The sequence below is a fragment of the Marmota flaviventris genome, chromosome 6 (assembly GCF_047511675.1).
Source record: "Marmota flaviventris isolate mMarFla1 chromosome 6, mMarFla1.hap1, whole genome shotgun sequence".
In the NCBI taxonomy this organism is placed as follows: Eukaryota; Metazoa; Chordata; class Mammalia; order Rodentia; family Sciuridae; genus Marmota; species Marmota flaviventris.
The window spans coordinates 26,566,641-26,584,792 of record NC_092503.1 but is presented as its reverse complement, the minus strand read 5'-3'; the positions used below and the strand labels follow the sequence as shown (position 1 = coordinate 26,584,792).

The window sequence follows — 18,152 nt, the reverse complement described above, 5'->3', positions numbered from 1 at the left end:
TCTCTCTTGAATGCTGTCCAGCATCATGGACGGCATGACCGAAGCGTGCATCAAGGGCGGCATCGAAGCCTGCTACGCTGCGGTGTCCTGCGTCTGCACCCTGCTGGGGGCCCTGGACGAGCTCAGCCAGGGCAAGGGCTTGAGTGAGGGTCAAGTGCAGCTGCTGCTCCTGCGCCTCGAAGAGCTGAGGGACGGGGCCGAGTCCAGCCGAGACTCCATGGAGATCAACGAGGCTGACTTCCGCTGGCAGCGGCGAGTGCTGTCCTCAGAGCACACGCCGTGGGAGTCAGGGCACGAGAGGAGCCCTGACATCAGCATCAGTGTCACCACAGACACAGGCCAGACCACCTTGGAAGGAGAGTTGGGTCAGACGACCCCAGAGGACCACACAGAGAACCACAAGAATGGGCTCAAATCACCAGCCATCCGAGAGGACAAGGAGACGCTGGGCAAAGTGTCAGAACCAGAGCCAGTAGACCAGCCTGACGTGGTTCAGAGAAGCCACACGGTGGCTTACCCGGACATCACTAACTTCCTGTCTGTGGACTGCAGGATGAGGTCCTATGGATCTAGGTACAGTGAGAGCAACTTCAGTGTAGATGACCAAGACCTGTCGAGGACAGAATTTGATTCCTGTGATCAGTACTCAATGGCAGCAGAGAAGGACTCGGGCAGGTCTGATGTGTCTGACATCGGGTCGGACAACTGTTCACTGGCTGATGAAGAGCAGACCCCGAGGGACTGCCTGGGCCACCGGTCCTTTCGAACAGCAGCTCTGTCTCTCAAACTGCTGAAGAACCAGGAGGCAGACCAGCACAGCGCCAGGCTGTTCGTGCAATCCCTGGAAAGCCTCCTTCCTCGGCTCCTGGCTCTCCCCACTGTGGAAGAGGTAGACTCCGCCCTCCAGAATTTTGCCTCCACTTTCTGCTCAGGTTTGTAAACCATTTTTTACTAGGTGCTCAGAACCCTTTGCCTTCCTTAGCCATGAGCATCCTGCTTGCAGTTTGGAATCTCTGAGTGTGTTAGTGAATCTTGGGGTTTTCTCTATTTAAAGAGAGCACAGGAATGTAAGACTTAGTGGTCGAACCAGATTCCTGGACAGAGGAGCTCGACAGCCTGGGCTTCTGACCTGCTTGGTATCCCTTGTACCAAGGTGAGAGCCCAGCAAACATTGTTGGTCCCCCAGGACACCTGTGTGTCCAAGCACAGTGCTGCCACTGCTTGTGATAACCATGTTCTTGAGTCATCAAGAAATGGTAAAACTATACATAGAGTCTTCTGTTTGAAATTAATATTATCCATATAAAACCCCCATTGCATGTCTCAGTATTTCATATATAAAATTTAGGTCTCCCAGAACTTTGTGTTTATAAACACCATCCTCCAGTCATTTCAGATAAATGAGTTGTTCTCCACAGTGAATTCTGACTTCCAAAGCTCTCTTCATTTCTTAAAAGAATTAAGAAATATAATCCTAGCAAGGTCTTTTGTAAAATTTGAGGCTAAAGTAAGTCTTTGAGTTTTTGTTTTTGTACCTTTCAAATTTATGCTTATTTTTAGTACATGCAAAACAGAGCTTGCATTAATTATTTTTTAATGCGGCCATTATACCTGGTACTCCAAATGTTGCAAACTGACCAAAACTTTATAGGTTTATAAAATATCCCATCAGAGCCAATATGTTGTATGAAATTATTTTTTACATGTAGAAATCAATACCTTGAAAAATACTTCATAAATTTTTCATTGTTTCTAAATATGGTTTTTAGTGATTGTGATTAAGTTACTTGCTTGCCTTTTTAATTCTAATGACATCCACAGTGCTCTTACCATTTAGGAGTTGGTCTCTAAGTGCAAAGTGTAGACCTGTCAGTCTGTGGTCCTGTTACCAATAAGGTAAATCTCCTTGGTTACCCACTTTGGTTTGAGGATGGCACTGGCCATGGTTGTGGGTCAGCTGAAGCCACTGGATGCTGGCCTATGGCCATTTCTGAACCAAGGCCTTTGCTCTTGCTCCCCTTGCAAGGGCCAACTCCAAGATTATTAATTAACAAAAGAGAAACATTGGTGCTATACTGAGACAAGGGAGATGGCAGATTTCCCTTGTTACCCCAAGAGAAAGTTAATGAAAGTAAAAAAAGAAAGGAAAAACTTTGCTGAGCTATAAACCAGATCTTTGGCTTTTGAGGGCTGTGGGGGCACAGTATTGTACTGAAGATCAAAGAAGTGGCACTCTACCACTGAGCTATACCTCCAGCCTTTCTTATTTTATTTTTTTTGAGACAGGGCCTCACTAAGTTGCTGTGGATGACCTTGAACTTGCCATCCTCCTGCCTCAGCCTCCAAGGTAGCTGGGATTGCAGGTGTGCACCACCACACAGCTTCTTTTATCTATTTTGACATCAAAAGCCTCAAACCTTTTGCAAAAAACTTTCCTTGTGAGCTCACCCCTGCCCCAGTTAGTGGGGCTGCTTTCTTGGCTGAATCATGTCCTTTTGTCTTTCTCAATGATTCCTATCGTCAGACAGCTAATGTGCTGTTGAAATGAGCCTCCTCAATTCCACATGACTCAAGAGAGCCTTTCTTTTAAAACAAAGCTTCTTATGGTTAGGAATTTGTAATCGTTCAGACAAAAGATGGTTTTTATAAAGACGGTACTTGACCTGAGCCGAGGTTACTGCAGGAGTGCCTCTCTGATTCCATGTAGAGCAAGGTAGCATCTGTGTAAGGTGGCTCCTCAGGATGAAAAGAACGCTCCAGCCTTGTACAGCAATAGAGAAGGGGTCACTGGCACTTATTGTTCCTTGAGTGAGTGGTTTTCAGTGAGTCTTGAAACTTACTATGACCAAATTGAAGGCTGGCTGCCAGCAACAGGAGATTTATAATTTACCAAATCTCACAAACAATCAAAGAACACAAATGAATTTCAGTTGGGCAAGAAATCACTGTTTCCTTGCATTTAAGACAAATCTGATCAAGACCCCTAGCCTCCCCAGCTGGTAGGATATTTGGTTTCTGCCTCCCTTTAGGTTCCCATCCCAGAATCAAACTCAAAGCTTGAGCTTTGGGAAATCTGTAAAGGGAAACCTCTCACCTCTCACACACCAGTTAGCCCCCTTCCCAGTTCACAGCTCCTGGGGTTCCCGTGGTTTTGCTATCTCCCTGCCAGCCTGGGGCTGGGATGCTCTGGTAAGTCTGGAAGCCCCTGCTCTTTATTATCCATCCCCTTCCTGGTCCTGCTAGCTCTGCAGGTACAGAGGAGCTGCAGGAAGGGACAAGCACCATTATTATTGGTTTAATAAATAAGAAAGGAAGTATTCCAGAAACACAGTTGGAGAACAGATAATCTAACAAAAATCCTTCTCCAGCATCCTGCAATTTGTGGAATATAAAATTTGTAGAATATAATACTATAAAGACAAAATAAAAATAAACAATAATCATATCACCTTGAGGTTGTCCCTGAAATATTTTGGCTTTTTTTTTTTTTTTTGCAGGAATTTTTCAGCATATAAATGTGCTCATTTGCATGTATCTGCAATAATAATAATAATAGTTAACACTAACATAGCACTTCCTGTGTACTCTGTATTCTCTAGGTGTTTTAGGTATATTAATTCATGTAATACCCTATAAGGTAGCAGAGCTATTATCCCCACTTTATTAATTTTTTTGAGGGGGGTTACCTGGGATTGAACTCAGGAGCACTCGGCCACTGAGCCACATCCCCAGCCCTATTTTGTATTTTATTTAGAGACAGGGTCTCACTGAGTTGCTTAGCACCTCGCTTTTGCTGAGACTGGCTTTAAACTCGTGGTCCTCCTGCCTCAGCCTCTCGAGCTGCTGGGATTACAGGCGTGCACCACCACACCCAGCTGTTATCCCTACTTTATAGATGAGGAAATTGAGACATGGAGTAGTCAGTCACCCAAACTACCACAGCTAGGAAGAGCTGGACCCAGGATAGGAAGCTGAGCAGTGTGGCTGCAGATAGGAAGCTGAGTAGTGTGGCTGCAGAGAGCAAGCTCTAAATTGTCACACTCCCAGTGCCTGGGTGGGTAGAGAGAGAATACATACACGTAGACAGGGAAAGAATGTAGTGTATGTCATTGTTATGTTGCACTTAATATTTTGTTAGCATATTCCTGTTTCTTTGAATATTCTTTGAAAGTATGATTTACGATACCTCTATAACATTCATTTCTGTTAACTCACCACAAGATATTTAATGTCTCTTTTTGGTGGACCCCTACGTTTGTCTCTACATGCTTCTCTTGAAGGCTTTTTAATTATTTAGGAAATGCTGTGCTTTTCAAGAACACAAAAGTCCCCTGGAGTTGATCTGCCCTGAAAAGTCATAACACAGAAAACATGGAACAGCTGTCCAAGGCTCAAAAGTCAATGTTGGCTCCTGGGAATCCATACTATGGGGGCAGGGACTCAAAGATATATGTATCGAAATATATATGGTAGCATTATTTAACAGTAAAAATATCAGAAATAACCAAAATGCTCCAAAATATGGGAAAGATGAAAAGATTAAAGTTGGCACCATATAGCCATTAAAAATGATGATTTTGAGTAAAAATGAATGATATGGAAAATGGTCAAAATGTAATTTTTAAAAGAGATTCAAGATTAACATTAAAATATTAATATTACTTACACAGAATGGCATGATTATGGATTAATTTTATTTTCTTCTGTGTATCTTTTCCCAAATCTCTAAGCATAATTTCTTATAACTTTTACCAGGAAACAAAGCAGCAATATTATATAAAAATTGGAACTATAGACTCTAAGGGATACAAAGTCATATAACCTTATCATGGAGGCTTAGAAAGTTGATAAGGCCCATGCAGCATTGTTGAGAGTAGCTGTAAGAACATCATTGTGCACAGTTGGTGAGAGGAAAACATAGTATGTATAAAACATCATGGAAGATGTTTGGGCCATATCTATTAAACTGAATATATTTATTCTACTCTTGGAAAATTATCCCACCAATACACATGCTAAAAGTAGTTTCATCACCTCAGCTTTTTTTCGTAATTCAAACAACAGAAATGACCACCAGGTGAACGTTAATCATTCTGATCCCCAGGCAACCATGCAGGGCCCATGCACACGTGTTCAAGAGAGTAAGGCAGATCTGTAAGTGCTCATATGAAGAGAGGCCTAAGATATCTTCTTGGCAGATGTCACATTACAAAATGATGTGTACAGTATGATTTTATATGTGATTATATTTCCATACATACAAGGAAGTTTTGCTGGGAACATTATCACTGAGATTCCGGAGAAACAAGATTGTTCTTACTTTTTTCTACTCTACAGTCTTGTTAAATATTTTAAATGGGGGTATTTAATGTGAATTTAAAAAGAACTGTTATATTATCTTGACATGGAAGAGACTCTTAAGGGTCTTTTGTGCTTATTTTGTATCCATTTGTGTGCTGGTAACCAGTCAGGGAGGTGATCTATCCTCCTCTTCCTGACAATAAAGAGCATTTCAGTTGCAGAGGGACAGAATGAGCTTCAGTTATTGAAACTGGGAAACACAAATACAAAAGCCAGAATATGTTAAAGGTTCCTTTAGTTTGTCACTCCAGATCAGGTAGCACTGCAATGAGACCAATCAGAAGGATGCTTGGGAAATAAAAGATCAGAGAGTGACATGTAACAGCAGAATCTCCTCACAGCATTGGAAGCCAGTATAGCATGGCACAGTGCAAGAATCCTGAAGTTTGGGCCCAGAAGACCTTTGCCAATTTCTAGCTGTATAACTTTGAGCAAGTTAGTTAATATCGCTTAGGCACTTTCCTTGCTAGTAAACAATGTTTGGGAAGAATCAAATTAAATAATAGATGAGGAGAGATTGGTTTTAGGCAGTTGGAATTTAATTAATTATACCCACTGTGTTCTTTCCCTTATTATTAATATTACCAGTGAACTATATCTGGTATAGCAAGCAAATATCTGTTTTCCTTAACTGGATGGAATATCCCTCATTTTGTTTTATTCACACATTTGCTAGCTCTTTGTAACTGAAGAAATTAGTCTGCATGCAGATACAGGCCAATACCAACAGATTGCTGCCAACAAGTCGAACAAATTATTTAAGAATTGGGTACATCCACTAGCAGCGCATTCCAGGAGTATGCTGCATCTCTATCTGAATCTCCATGTGGATAGATACAAGAGGTGTGTTTTTCCCCTTTTTATCTTTGAGCAAGTGTTCCGTTTTCTGAAATATGTTGCAAGGGAAATAGTAGCTGATTTCAAAATCTTTAGAAGAGTTATGACTGGTGTCTAAAATCAGTACAGATTCTTCCCCCACCCCTTATTCACAGACTCAAATGTATCTTTCACTTATTATCTAAAGTACTTAAATTCCTATTCCTGAACACTGCTTTTTGGTTTACAATGCAAAGAGATGAATTTTAGGCCCTCTATCTCTCCTGGAGAACTGGAGGCAACCCCACCAGGACCTTCAGAGTGCTGGGGGTTCCCATAGACCACTGGGGCTGAGTCGTAATTTCATGTCCTGCTCTACATTTCAAGGACAATGTAATTTTCAGATCCTGCTCTCAACCTGACCCTCCTTTTAAAAATGCACCTTGGCTCATGATCATAAAGTACGCTCAGCAATCTCTTAGGGCAGCAGCAGAATTCTGTTAGCACTCTGTAAAGCCAGGTGGGGGTGATACCTCGTCTCAAACTGTCTGTGGTAGTTCTGCTGGAATTGCACACGCACATGCACACACATACACACACGCATGCACACGTGTACTCTCAGATGTGCTTACTCCCACCATAAAATGTTGGAAAGATCATCATTTTTTTTTTCAATTTCAAAAGCTTTTTCTGGCCCTTCTTGCTAGCATGTTCCCTAAGCCACAACCCCAGCCCCATAACTTTTTAAGAAAAAAAAAAATTGAAAAACAAACCAATAGCTATTACATGGTTGTGTGCCTCTCTATTCCCCCATTTTTATAAAAATTGCTTGAGATAAAATTTACACACCATAGTTTAACCATTTGGTGTGCACAATTGTTTTTGATATATTGCATTATTGTTTGTTTTAACAGTGGTAAAATGTATGTGACACTAATATTTCTATTTTAATCATTTTTGAGTGTATAATTTGGCACTAACTACATTCGCAATATTTTGAAACCATTGCCACTATTTCCAGAATTTTTTTAAAATTATACCAAATAGGAACTATCCTCTCCCCTCTGGTAACCTCTAATCTGTTTTCTGTCTCTATGAATTTATCTATTCTAGGTACTGCACATAAGTGAATCATACATATTTGCTTATTTCACTCAACATAATGTATTTTTTATTTATAACATAATACCTTTATTTTATTTATTTTTATGTGGTGCTGAGGATGGAACCCAGGGCCTCACATGTGCTAGGCAAGTGCTCTACCACTGAGCCCCAGCCCCAGCCCAGCTTAATGATTTGAAAGTTCATCTATGTCATAGCGGGCACCAGAGCTCTCATTCCTGTTTATGGCTGAATAATATTTCATTTACATACATGCCAGATTTTGTTTATCCAGTTGTCCTGGCTAGATTCTTGGATTATTGCCACCTTTTGCTTCTTGGTTGTTATGTGGTTCAAATCCTTGTTTTCAATTTTTTTTTTTTTGAAATATAACTAGAAATGGAATGGCTGGATCATAAGGTAGTTCTATATTAAGCATTTTGAAAAGTTTGTATTTGAGAGTAACTTCCATAATCATCTCACATGCATGATTGCATCTTGTTCTCATAGTAGTTTTGTTCATTCATTCTTATTCAGATATTCAACAAAAATTTGTAAGGGTCTATTATGTGTTGGGCACCATTCTGGACACTGGGGATTCTGTAACAAACAGAACTAGTAAAGTCATACCTTCTCATAGACCTTAAGTAATAGTGATACTGGCAGAAATTAAAGAAATAAATATTAGTATAATGTTGGCTAGAATAAATTCCATTGAGGCATAAAAAAATGCAGAGTGAGTTGGGCGCAGTAGCGCATGCCTGTAATCCCAGCAGCTCAGGAGGCTGAGGCACAAGGATCACAAATTCAAAGACAGATTCAGCAACTTAGTGAGATACTGTCTCTAAATAAAAGTTAAAAAAAAAAAAAAAAAAGTCTGGGGATGTGGCCTAGTGGTTGAGGGCCCTGGGTTCAATCTGGTACCAAAACAAAACAAAACAAAAAAGACAGCAGGGTGAGGAAATAGAGTATTCGGGGGGTGGTGGGATTCTATTTAGATGGAATTGAAAGGGAAGAGAGCTGAAAAACTGACACTTGAACTGAGAAATGAAAGAATCAAAGGAGCAAGTCATTAGGCGATCTTCAGGAAACCATTTTGGAGAGTGACAAAAGTGATGCAAAGATCCTGAAGCAGGCCCAGGTGGGTGTGGTGATGAGAGAGCCAGAAGATCAGAGGGCTGCAGAAGTGAGAAGGAGAGGGGAAGGGGAGGCTGGGGTTTTGTTATATTGTCATGGGAAGCCACTGGAGAGTTTGAGCAAGGAATAGAATGTAGTCAGTTATTCTCCCTATTCATAGGAAAACAAGGTGAGAGAGGACTTAAATGATTTACCAAAGTTGCAGCTGCTAAGTATCAGATCAAGGTACAGCTCAGGTAGATGTACATTCTTCCTCCTGTGTGTCTATCTGGTCCTATCAGCATCTGGCTGGCTGCTGTTGCTATACTATGCTGTAGAAAGGCTCTCCACCATGCACTATCCATCCCTAGGACCAATTCTCAGCTCCCCAGACGCGGGTCTCAGCAAGCATCTTGTTTGAAGCCCCACTGCTCTCTTAACTCCCCCCTCAGGCATGATGCACTCTCCCTGCTTTGACGGGAGCAGCAGCCTGTGCTTCCAGATGCTGATGAACGCGGACAGCCTGTACACAGCCGCACACTGCGCCCTGCTCCTGAACCTGAAGCTCTCCCACGGTGACTACTACAGGAAGCGGCCGACCCTGGCGCCTGGCATGATGGTGAGTGTGCGTCTCACTGTGGCTGCTCCAGCCTCCTGGCTACACAGCTGAGCATCGGTGCCTGGAGAGGATCAGCACAGCGTGTTCTAATCCACACCGCTCAGCCGTGGTCGTGCCCGTGGGCACAGATTGGCAATTTGCACCATGCTGTGAGCTACAGAGCTGCCCACAGGGAACAGTAGCCAGGCAAGAACTCTGAATCTTGCTGATGGCCCAGTAATTCGTCTGGTGGCTCTGTCAAACGTGTGTAAAACACGTTTAAAAAAAACACATCAACACATTGAGATCAGAAGATGTACAGGGAATTTCCTGAAAAATGAAGATGTACTGTTACAAACCTCTTGGTTGTATTCCAGAACATTCCCAGACCTAGCCAGAACTGAGGCTGCTGACTGCTGCTGATGAAGCAGCTCCTGTAGGGTGTTGATTGAGAAGGACACTGATTAGCTGTAGCTGGGCCCCTTAACTGAGCAAGCCACTCAGAGTTATCCTCTGATATCAGTGTGTGAGGCTGAATCCGTGGATCTTCAGAAGGGAATCAACAGCCATTTGTTTGCTTAATACATTATGCATTCCCAAGGGTGAGTGATTATTTCATGAGGATAGTCAGGTGGCTCTTAAGGTACACATGTTCCTTAGGGGAGCACATTCCATCTCTGTATTGTTGGAGCAGGGAGAAGAGGAAGCTGTCAAAGGTGGCTGTGCAGTCTGCGGCCCTCTCCCCAGTACAGTTAGAATATAAAGTGCAGCATCTTATCCTCCTACGGGGTACCTGTCAAATGACGGCAGAAGTGAAAAGGACTACATGAAGTTGGGGACTTCTCCATCTCAGCCGCTCCCCCCCTTGCAGCTTCCCACCCCCAAATAAAAAGCCCTGAATCAGTGGCAGGGGAGGGGGTTGACCTGAAGAGGTGGCTTGGGAACCTGTTCATTTGCAGAAGGTCACATGTGGGTTCCTTTTAATGTGCTCACTCTGCAGAAAGAGTTCATGAAACAGGTGCAGACCAGCGGGGTGCTGATGGTCTTCTCCCAAGCCTGGATCGAGGAGCTATACCACCAGGTGCTTGAGAGAAACATGCTTGGAGAAGCTGGCTACTGGGGCAGCCCTGAGGACAACAGCCTTCCCCTCATCACCATGCTGACCGGTGAGTGGCTCTTTCCACTCGGCAGGGTAGGAAGGCTCGTAATCAAAGTCTCTTTGAGGTAGAAGTTGTGCTTCAAGCAGACTTTTGAAACAGCACCTACAAAGCTTCTCTGGTAGTCGGTGACAGTTCCAGAGAAGTGTCATGAATGCAACCTCACAAGTATTTTCTGTCCTTTTTCCATGGGGAGCCGGTAGGGCTCTCTGTGTCCTAGTAGACAGGGACTAACTTAGCACCGTTGCCTATGGAGCAGGCTATAGGCCTCTTCAGTGGATACCTAGTACTTTCTGGGCACAAGGCCCAGAGTTACTCCAGGAAGCTCTCACATGCTAGGAGAGGCCCTCTACCATTTACTGCTCCTGGGATTTGACCAGCAATATAAAACCATTGACCTTAAACTTGGCCTTGTTCCCATTTCCTATCCATATCAGAGCTCCTCCCTTCCCCTCCCAGCTCTCCCAGAATTCACAATAATGCTAATAACACCTTCCCTGTCTAGTATCTTTCCCTTTCAGTGTCCAGAGTTTTTAATATCCTGTTCAGCTATTAGAAATTTCATATGATAGTAAGGAGAGCAGTCTTCAGTATCATGTTGGAGCACATTTGGATTTTTTGTTTGTTGTTGCTTTTGGCAGATCTTGTTGGTCTTTCCTGACTTGGCCAAGATGTCAGTTAAAGATCAGGAAGTATCCAAGCGTTTGCTCTGTTCATCAGAAGTGTTAATCAGTTAGATCTTCAGGTTTGCTCTGTATTTGTTCAGAGATTGCAAGCTGGTGTCTGATCTGAATTCTCATAGTTCCAGCTGATAGGACATGAAGGACAAGTGTTGCAGCCTTCACTATAGTGTCCTATATCCTCATTCAGCTAAATAGCTCTGTATTGGGCAGGAGCAATGTTGTGCTGAGCTGCACAGTCCTTCTGGGCAGCACAGTCCAGCTGGGAAGCTGATCTGTTGGCCAAATGGCATGTCATGTTGCCTGCAGCTGGTATTGGGGGCTCTTATAAGTTGACAGATTTGACTATTGGCAGATGGAATCCAACAGTGAGGAATTTGGGACATGGCACTATTGAGGAACCATGCAGGAAGTCAAGATATACATATATCTTGTCCCCGTGGGGCAGAGTTCTGGTCATTGTCTGGCATTTGTAGTCTTGCTTCCAGAACAAGGATGGAGCTGGGGAGGCAAGACTGGTTCTCAAGCATTGCAGATCAAAATCCCTGGACAGTTACCAATTTGTATTTTGTTGATTACAATAGCATTCACATTCATTTGAAAAAATAATAGTCTATATCTATGAGAGACATTTATTTAATGTATCTATAAGCAATACTTGGTTTTCATAAAACCCCTTCAGTAGGGATGGAGAATTCTGTCCAGAGCTTATAAATATCTTGGAATTTGGATCTCCAACACACCAACTCTAATTCTTCAATTTTCAAATACCACAGTTTCTGCCAAATAAGTCTGTAAAACTATTACCTGAGGCTTAATAAAAGGGGTCATTCAGTAAATGTAGAATGAGCAACAGACCATTCACAGTGGTCATATTCATCAAACACCATTAATGGAACAGTATGTTCAATTGCTACATCCAAAGAAAAGTTACTTAGCTTCAGTTTAATGGTAGAAAAATAGTCTTTTCACGGGAATTTAGCAAAACAAGATTTCATGAATCTTAGCAGTAAATTCCATATGTGAAGCAGCATCTTACTACATTTTGGAAGCTTCTGTCTGATTGCTTCATTGTGTACAAGAAGCATCAGCAGCAATATGATCACCAACATGGCACTGAGTGGACGTTCCTGGTGCCACGTCAAAGCCTTCTACAGCATTGTGAAGTTTAGTGCTTAAATAAACTTTGCATACTCCAATAGTCCTTTACCTAGCATATGGGAAATACTGTAACTTAAATTTATGGCAATTTTTGGCAAATGGCATTAGGCCATTTTATCAAAAGTCAAAATAATTTCAGAGGAACTGGCCTGTTCTCACTTCAGCAGCCATAGAGATTCCTTCCCCTACCTTTGTTTTTTTGGATTTTTAAAAAATTTTCCAACATGTTGCCAGGGAGCCTTCAGGATTCTTAAATTTTTTTAAGAATCAAAGATACAGTGAAGCAATTCTAAAACACCATGCAAAGAAGTCTCATCTTCTTGGACTGAAGCTGAAGTTTTAAACTCAGAATAAATATATGCCAGCTTCCTTCCCTTTTCCATCCCCTGCCTGCATTGCATTCAACTATATTGTCACACCCAGGTACATGGTTCCACTTCTCCAATGGCTACTCTCTTTATAGTGAGAAAATTGGTGCCCAGAGAACAGAGTGCTTAGCACAGCTACAAGGCTGCCTGATACAAAGCCAAGACTGAATCCCAGCTTTTCAACCCCAGGCTAATTTTCTTCCTGCCAGAATGTTAAGTAGGGGTTTGTTGAGCCAATGGTGTATGGGAGTTTGTTTTAACAAAAATTTATACAAAGTAGATCAGGATCCTGTATAGAACCGGAGTATGCTATCATGGAAAGAGGCTTTATTGGGAGTTAAAAGACATAAATACTAAGTCTGATTCCTTCCTTTACCAGCTTCATGGTCCTGGGCTGTTTAGCAACTTTAAGAATTAAAGTTGAATGGAAGAGATGGAATAGCAGGGAGATGGAATCACAGCGGCTGGAGTGTAGCTCAGACTTGCCCAGCATGCATGAGGTTTGATTCTCCAGTACTGCCAGAGGAAGAGTAATTATAATATGGGATGATACTTTTTTAAAAATGAAAACTATAATCCTAGCCCTGCTTACTTTCTTTGAGTTGTTTGGACAATGAAATGAAAAAAATGTTAGGTGAAAACAGTTTGAAAATTGGGAGGTATTATTATCTCTGCACTATTATTGTGCTTGACAATTAGAGTAAACAATCATCTGATCAAAGAGGCTGATTCTCCTATTAATTCTGATGAGGAGGTTCTGAAAGAAAAATCCACGTTAGGGTAATGTGTACACAAAAAAATTGGGGAATAATGCGCTGGTTTTGAATAAGAAGAGTATTCAAAGATCAAAATATTTAAATGAATAAATTTTCTAACAACAGATATGGCAGAATTTAGCTTTAGTTTTTCACATACAAAAGATGCAACAGCATAACAGAAGAATCCTTTGAAAATGAAAGAAACATGGAGTGACTGAATAAAACAAAATTTGCAATATTCTGATCAAAGTTGCTGTGTGCTGAGTACATAACAGATACAGTGGGTGCTTGTTGAAGAAAATGGAACATGGCACTGGCCATTTGTCTCTGACTGGAGTGCTTTATTTAGGGAAAACCTTGCTCTCTTTCTTGGACAGATATCGATGGCTTAGAGAGCAGTGCAATCGGTGGCCAGTTGATGGCCTCAGCTTCTTCAGAGTCTCCTTTCACCCAGAGCAGGAGAATTGACGACTCCACGGTGGCAGGTAAGGACTTGGGTCTTGAGTTTATGAACATTGATACAGGCTTATGTTACCAGCAATTATGTCATCATGTGGTGACACAAAGGAACTGAGATTGCACCTTGGTAGCAAAAGTGACTGATGGAAGTTACTTAGCATCATCCAGCTGATGATGTAACATTTATTATTTATAAGCACAAAGTGAAACATAATGCAACCTAACCCAGTGAATTATATTTCCTATCAGAGAATTGCATGCAACTCAGTATTGCAAATTGGATGGCCAGAGAACCTCAGGCTTTTTTTTTTTTTTTTTTTTTTTTTTTGCTAGGTGGTTGTTGTCTCTGGAAAATGACCCATACCCCTTCCTGTTCTAGGTGTGGCATTTGCTCGCTATATTCTGGTTGGCTGCTGGAAGAACTTGATTGATACACTATCAACCCCCCTGACTGGCCGCATGGCAGGGAGCTCCAAAGGGCTGGCCTTCATTCTGGGAGCTGAAGGCATCAAAGAGCAGAACCAAAAGGAACGTGACGCCATCTGCATGAGCCTGGATGGGCTGCGGAAGGCTGCCCGGCTGAGCTGTGCCCTAGGTACTGCGGGAGTGGTGTCCCTGACCAGGGGCCTGTGGGGGACCCTGCAGAACTCACCAGGGAAGAAGCATGTAGCAGGGGTTCGCCAGGTGAGTGGCTGGAGGACATAGTTAGTTAAGGGTAGTCGTTTGTTTCTTCTAAAGGGGTTGCTGCTAACTGCGCCTCAGCCCTTGCCCAGATGGCCGCTGCCTCCTGTGTCCAGGAAGAAAAAGAGGAAAAAGAAGTCCAAGAACCCAGTGATGCCATAGCACAAGGTAACAGCTGAAGGGCCAGAATCTGCCTGGTGCCTTGGGCGTGGTGTGTGCCCCTCTGCACATACCCATACACCTCAGCAAACACATACACTGCAGATCTACACCACAGTCACAAGTCCCACAGGTCACAGGCTTGGGATGTTTGAGGTGACGGGTGTACACAGTGCCTACAGAAGGTCCCTGTAGAGATGAGAGACACACTAGCCACTGGTAACCAGAAAAGTGCAGTTGGCCACTTACAGGAGCCCGTGGGTCCACCTGGCTGAGCTGTTTACATCTCATGCCACTGGCCCTGGTGACTCATGGAGGTACCCAGTGGAAGGCAGATCCTTCAATTTTCTGAAGGGCAAAATCGAACAGACAGAAGCAGTCCACAAGAGGGGACTCGGGGAGATTTCACTCCTGTCAGAGGAAAACCTGAGCTGTGTGGACTCAGAAAAGGGTTGAGTTTTGTCTCATTAAAATCAGTTTGTTAATGATGCTCTGACTGTCTAGACCTAAGGGGAGGGAATGACCTTCCCAGTAGCAGTGGAAGATAAAAGGCAGACAGCAAGCAGGAGAAAGGCAAATTGGGTCCAGACTGCACCAACATCATAACCAGATGCGTGAAAGTGCTAGTCGCAAGAACACTTGCACACTCTTGAGAAAAGCAATGTAGGTGAGTGTGCCTCAATCTCGAATAATATTTAGAGATCTACTTGAAAGCAAAGGAGTTCTCAAGGATCCCCAGTGTCCACTAAAACAAAGGTCTCACAATTTTACTTACGGATTATTCAAATCCTTACATTGACAGTTCTTTAAAAGGCCACAAAACCAAAGTCCAAAATATTCTAATTATAAATAAGAAAGAAATTAAATTTGTATTATATTTATGAGACAAGTGACGTTTTGCTAAAAATCACTTTGTTCTTTACAACAGAAATATGGTTCAGAGTCCTTTAAAGTCAACTAGCTATTTTCCTCAGTTTTGGATCATCACTGTTAACCCCCAATCTAGGGACTTGAAACCTTTATTCAAGGAAGACTGTGTTATTTGGTCATGCCCACATCCTTTCTCATTAGTCATTTATAATTATTATTTTTTTTTTTTGGTGGAGAGGGCACCAGGGATTGAACTGGGGGGCACTCAACCACTGAGCCACATCCACATCCCCAACCCTATTTTGTATTTTTTATTTACAGACAGGGTCTCACTGAGGTGCTTAGCAACTCCCTTTTGCTGAGGCTGGCTTTAAACTTGAGATCCTCCTGTCTCAGCTTCCTGAGCCACTGGGATTACAGGCATGCGCCACCGTGCCCGTCTAATCCTTTATAATTATAATAATTTGCTCTTATATATAATGTAAACTCAGGGAGTGAAATGATATGCTAATTTTCAGTTATAAGGAAGTCACCCTGGTGATCAGAATGTGCACACATAGTTGATTATGAGATGACCACTACAAAGAAAGTATAACATTAAACACTCTCAGAACTTCCAGACTTCCAGGAATTCCTCTACAATACCAATTTGAGTACAGGGGAGGGTAAAAGCTCTGGGCACAGATGGCTTTAGCTGGCATTGGCATATGAAGCCCATCCACACTGCTATGCCTGAATCAGAGTTATGGGGCCGGGAGGATATACACCTACCAGCTCAGGATCTGTCTGACTTCAGAGCCAGAGCTGGGGTCACCAGTTTGAATGGGGCCTGTCTGAGGGGTCATCGGCATGAACCGTGGGGATAGGCCAGAGAAACATTCGCTGCCAGTGACGTCTCGTTTCCCTTTCACCCTTGCATGACACATTCTTTCATTCCCATCTTTTCTCTCTCCCTTTCTGTCTCCCTCGTTCAGACTGTTATTTTAATAATGTCTTTCTGACACAGTGAAACTAAAAGTGGAGCAGAAACTGGAGCAGATGGGGAAGGTGCAGGGGGTGTGGCTGCACACAGCCCACATCTTGTGCATGGATGCCATCCTCAGCGTAGGCCTGGAAATGGGAAGCCACAACCCGGACTGCTGGCCACACGTGTTCAGGTGCATGACGGGATCCTCACCCCTGCCTATGGCACCAGCCCTGCCTCGGGAGGTCCCGGGGGTGGTGGGGAGCATAGACTCAAGGGGCTTCCGGCTCTTATATGGATTAGGATCATTCACAGAATTTGAGTACACTCCAGATGAGAGTCAAAAAGAGAAGGGAGATATAAAGGCCCCACTGAATGTGTGTTTTGGAGAACGGAGGGACAGAACTGGATTTAGGGAATTGTGATTTATCTATTGACATTGCCAGGAGAGGCAGGTGTGTTATACCAAGGAGGAAAAGTCAATTTCTTAAGTAAAGGATGGAGGAAGATCACGTAAGTTAAGTGAATAGTGTGCAAAGGTAAAAATGGTCTTGGCTGTAATACAACATGTTTACCTACGTCCTCTTTACTGAAAGAAGGATTTTGAATTGCAATGCATGTTTATATAAAATACCTAATTAAATATGCCTACTCTAATTCAAGTAAAGGAAAACTAGAATAGTACTTCTGTGCCAAAGACAGTTCAAAAACTTGCCTTTGAACTTTGTAGTGTCAAAGTGAAAATGAGCCCCCATTCAATTACATAGTGCAGAGTCCTGTAAGGTGAAAAGCACAGAGTCCAGGTCCTCCCATGACTAACACAAAAAGCACCTCTCCCCACACTGTGGCTTCACGGAAGACCCAGTTCAATTGCAGGAGTACCGTTCACCAAACAGGCAAAGGACAGGTGTCTGGCTGTGCCTTGTTTTCCCTGGAGCAGAGGCATTGAGACCTCACCAAGTGGGAAGTGAGGCAGGAACATCAAGGCAACAGCCCAGAGCACCAGCCAGATTTGGGTTCAGTTTGACATCACCAAAGAAAACATAGCCACAGGTGTTTATTGAATTTCAAAGGGGAAAGCACACGGAATAATCAAGGGTTGAAAAAAACAGCCAACTTGAGAGGAAAGTATGAAAGGACTAGGATAAATCAGCCTGAGGCAAGACAGGCTTCAGTATACAGGGTGGTGTTGACTGACAGGGAAAAAGTTCAGACGGCACCGAACAATATGTATAGAATCAAAAAAAATCTGATTGCTAACAATCCCATGGATTAACCAGGGTGCCCTTCCCCAGTAACTGGATTGTTCTGAGATGAGAGACCTCTTTCTTACAAAGCATCTGAGTCCCAAGTTCAACTGGAAACAGAAACTGGCAGTTGCACATATTGTTAGTCTGCTCTGTGTTTGGCATGTTCGGGGACTGTCCCAAGTCCCCATACCTCACACCCACATGAGTTATGTGGAGCTTATCAGGACCAGGCAGGACTTGACTGGGTGGAACCCCATTGTGGTAGGAGGGCCTGTCCATCATGTGCTAGTTGTAGGATCCCATAGTAAGGAAACACTTCCTAACTCCTAACCAGAACACTATACAGAGGGGGAAAGGGTCCCTTGGAGAAACTAACTCAAATGGCCAGAGTCTAGATACACCAGTGAGCCGGGAAGGATAAAGTGGGTGAGATGGGCTGCTTTGCCCTTCTTTCTCCCAGACAGGGTGATGACTGAGAGAATCTGAGGAACCCCTCACCCATTTGAAGCCTGTATGATCCAATTAAAAAAATGTATATGTGTGGGCATGGATAGATATTTATAGGTACATAGTAAGGAAATGGGAGAGAAGGAAGAAAGGGCAGACTATGAGTGGGGAGGAAGTGGGGTGGACTGCAGAGCTGGTTTAATTTC

The 18,152-nt window shown here is 43.0% G+C and overlaps 1 protein-coding gene across 1 annotated transcript in view; it reads left to right on the top strand.

Annotated features, from left to right (window-relative positions):
• The window catches only part of Arfgef3 (ARFGEF family member 3), a 159,832-nt gene that overhangs the window by 96,527 nt on the left and 45,153 nt on the right, over positions 1 to 18,152 (top strand). Inside the window, exons 12-18 of the mRNA XM_027938466.2 lie at positions 22 to 932; positions 8,847 to 9,013; positions 9,993 to 10,158; positions 13,494 to 13,601; positions 13,955 to 14,170; positions 14,314 to 14,424; positions 16,292 to 16,442. Of these exons, the coding sequence (XP_027794267.2) occupies positions 22 to 932; positions 8,847 to 9,013; positions 9,993 to 10,158; positions 13,494 to 13,601; positions 13,955 to 14,170; positions 14,314 to 14,424; positions 16,292 to 16,442 (1,830 nt within the window). The remainder of the gene's footprint in view (positions 1 to 21; positions 933 to 8,846; positions 9,014 to 9,992; positions 10,159 to 13,493; positions 13,602 to 13,954; positions 14,171 to 14,313; positions 14,425 to 16,291; positions 16,443 to 18,152) is intronic.